Source organism: Athene cunicularia (genome assembly GCF_003259725.1).
Source record: "Athene cunicularia isolate RWA chromosome 4 unlocalized genomic scaffold, athCun1 chr4_part1, whole genome shotgun sequence".
NCBI classification, from domain to species: domain Eukaryota; kingdom Metazoa; phylum Chordata; class Aves; order Strigiformes; family Strigidae; genus Athene; species Athene cunicularia.
Genome location: NW_020799098.1, coordinates 2,436,851 through 2,439,103, shown reverse-complemented (window position 1 = coordinate 2,439,103; position 2,253 = coordinate 2,436,851). Strand labels below are relative to the sequence as shown.

General features: G+C 50.5%; 1 protein-coding gene across 1 annotated transcript in view; it reads left to right on the top strand.

The window, feature by feature from the left end:
- The first annotated feature begins 1,777 nt into the window (after positions 1-1,777).
- Positions 1,778-2,253, top strand: part of MRPS26 (mitochondrial ribosomal protein S26) — a 3,801-nt gene continuing 3,325 nt past the window's right edge. The window contains exon 1 of the mRNA XM_026846893.1: positions 1,778-1,791. Within this exon, the coding sequence (XP_026702694.1) occupies positions 1,778-1,791 (14 nt within the window). The remainder of the gene's footprint in view (positions 1,792-2,253) is intronic.

Sequence of the window (2,253 nt, the reverse complement as noted above, 5' to 3'; positions counted from 1 at the left end):
TTTTTTTTTTTTTTCTTGAGGGAGTAAAGCCTTTTTAAAAAAAAAAAAAAAAAGGAAGAAGATACTCTGGATCTCATCTGAAAAAAAAAAAAACAAACAAAACAAACCAAAACACCCACAATCCCACAAGCACAAGCTTTTCTGAACCTGCAGGGAAATGGTTTCACATTTTTCTGCTGGTCAGCTCTTTAAAAAAAAAAAGGAGAAAAAAAAAAGCTTATTCTGTGTGTGTGTATATATATAAATATCCTAATTTTTGTATCAAAAGCTAAGAAGTTTCCCCCTTCAGGGTCAGGCCATCACGTGCTGCTGGTTTGGAAACCATAATGACCGTAACAGCCACCGTTGGGATTTCAACCCAGAAAAACTCAAACCCCAGAAAGACAAAAGGACTTTTGCTCCCTGAAAGAAACGTCCGTTTGGTGCCGGATTTTAGAGCTGCCGCAGGGATGGGTGTTGGAGCTGTAGGTGAGCGAGGGGGGCTGGTGCCTGGGCCCTGGGGGCTCTGGCTGGAGAAGGAAGCAGCTCCACGTGGTCCGAGCTGCATGTTCTCCCCCCTCGTGTCTCTTCCCAGTTGCCGCCCAGACCCTTCCATCTTCTTGGTCTGTAACAGCAGTGAGAGAGAAGTCCAGGTTGCCCAAAGCCCCGTCCAACCTGACCTTGAACCCTTCCAGTGATGGGGCAGCCACAACTTCTCTGGGCAACCTGTGCCAGCGTCTCACCAGCATCTTCGTAAGGAATTTTTTCCTTGTAGCCAATCTCAGCCTACTCTTGTGCAGTTTAAAACCTCAGGACAGTCTCCACACGGTCACTGCTAAAGCACTCACAGGTTCTTAAAGCTGAGGGAGACCCTTCTGCAGCCTGAGGGATGCTACTGCCACTCCCCAGACAAGTTTAGAGGTTTTTTTCCTTTTATTTTTTTTCCAGTGGAGGCTCCGTCATGGAGATGAGTTTGAGTATTGGAGAAAGAGGCAAAAAATAACTGCTGATTTTTATCATTCCCCTCCCAGAAGAAAAAATAAGCAAACCTTAATGGTGGTGATGGGCCAGGGCACAAGAAGAGTCCAAAGGGTCAAGAAAAGTCCTGAGTCCCCAGTGGTGCAGCACTTCTATATTAAAAAATAGGTTAATGTGGTTGATTTTAACAGGGTTTTTTGTTACAAAGAGGTGTCTGATGAATCTGCCTTGTTCCTCCTGCAGTTGGGGGGAACTGCACCCCCCTGGTTAACTGGGGGGGCTCCATCCACCCTCTGCAGGCACTGGGAGAACTGGGGTTTGGAACAGAGGTTTCACCCCACGGATTTGGGTGGATACGGGGTGGGGGGCAGGACACACACACACACACACATCCCTGACCAGCCAGGGGAAGACCTGGGTTTAAAATTAAAAAAACATTGGAAAACTCACCTCACGAGTTGGGGTATCTGAGTTTTCCAGCACTTTTCCATCCTGGTGGGATTTCCTGGAGTTGGGGGGTGGCTCGGTGGGGGCACACAGGCAAAGGGACACCCCCAGCAAGCCAAAACACCCCCTAAAAATGACCTGACTGCTGCCACCATCCCCGCTCCATCACCTGGCACCCCCTCATGAACCCCAACATCAGCTATTGACAAACTGAACTGGGAGGGAGGGCTTTTAACCAACGCTATAAATCACACTCAGAAATAATTGTGCTGATCCTAAAGGAAACAGGGACCCTCCTGGGATGGGGGGGCCACGCTTACCCACAGCAGATGAGGCCACAGACCACCCAGGCACCTCCATCCCTGCACCCTCCATGGCTTCACCCCGGTGATATTCATGAGGGTTGATTTTTTTTTTTTTTTCTCTTTTTTTGCTTCCCGGGATGGCTGCAAAACCAGAGGGATTTTGGGGTCTGGGGAGCTCCCCCCCCAGCTTTTCATCTGCCGTGGCCTCATCCAGCTGCCGTGTCTGACTGTGAATGGCAGAGACACAAGCAGCTGCTGGAGAGAATCCGGGGCTGGATCCTGCCTAAATCCCTTTTCTGGGCTCCGTCACATCTCCAGGGCCGGGGGCTTTGGGCTGCGTGACTGTTGCCAGCGTCCACCCCCCCCAGTTGGAGGTGAAGAAGCTAAAAATGGGGAGAAACCTGGTGAAATTGTGGCTGGGGAAACTGAGGCACGGGGAGGGGGTTACTTCAAGAGCCCCCCCCTCCAGCACTGGGTGATGAGCGAACGAGGCACCCAAAAAAAGGGGGTGTCAGGGTGTTGCCACGCGGTGCCGAGGGGATTT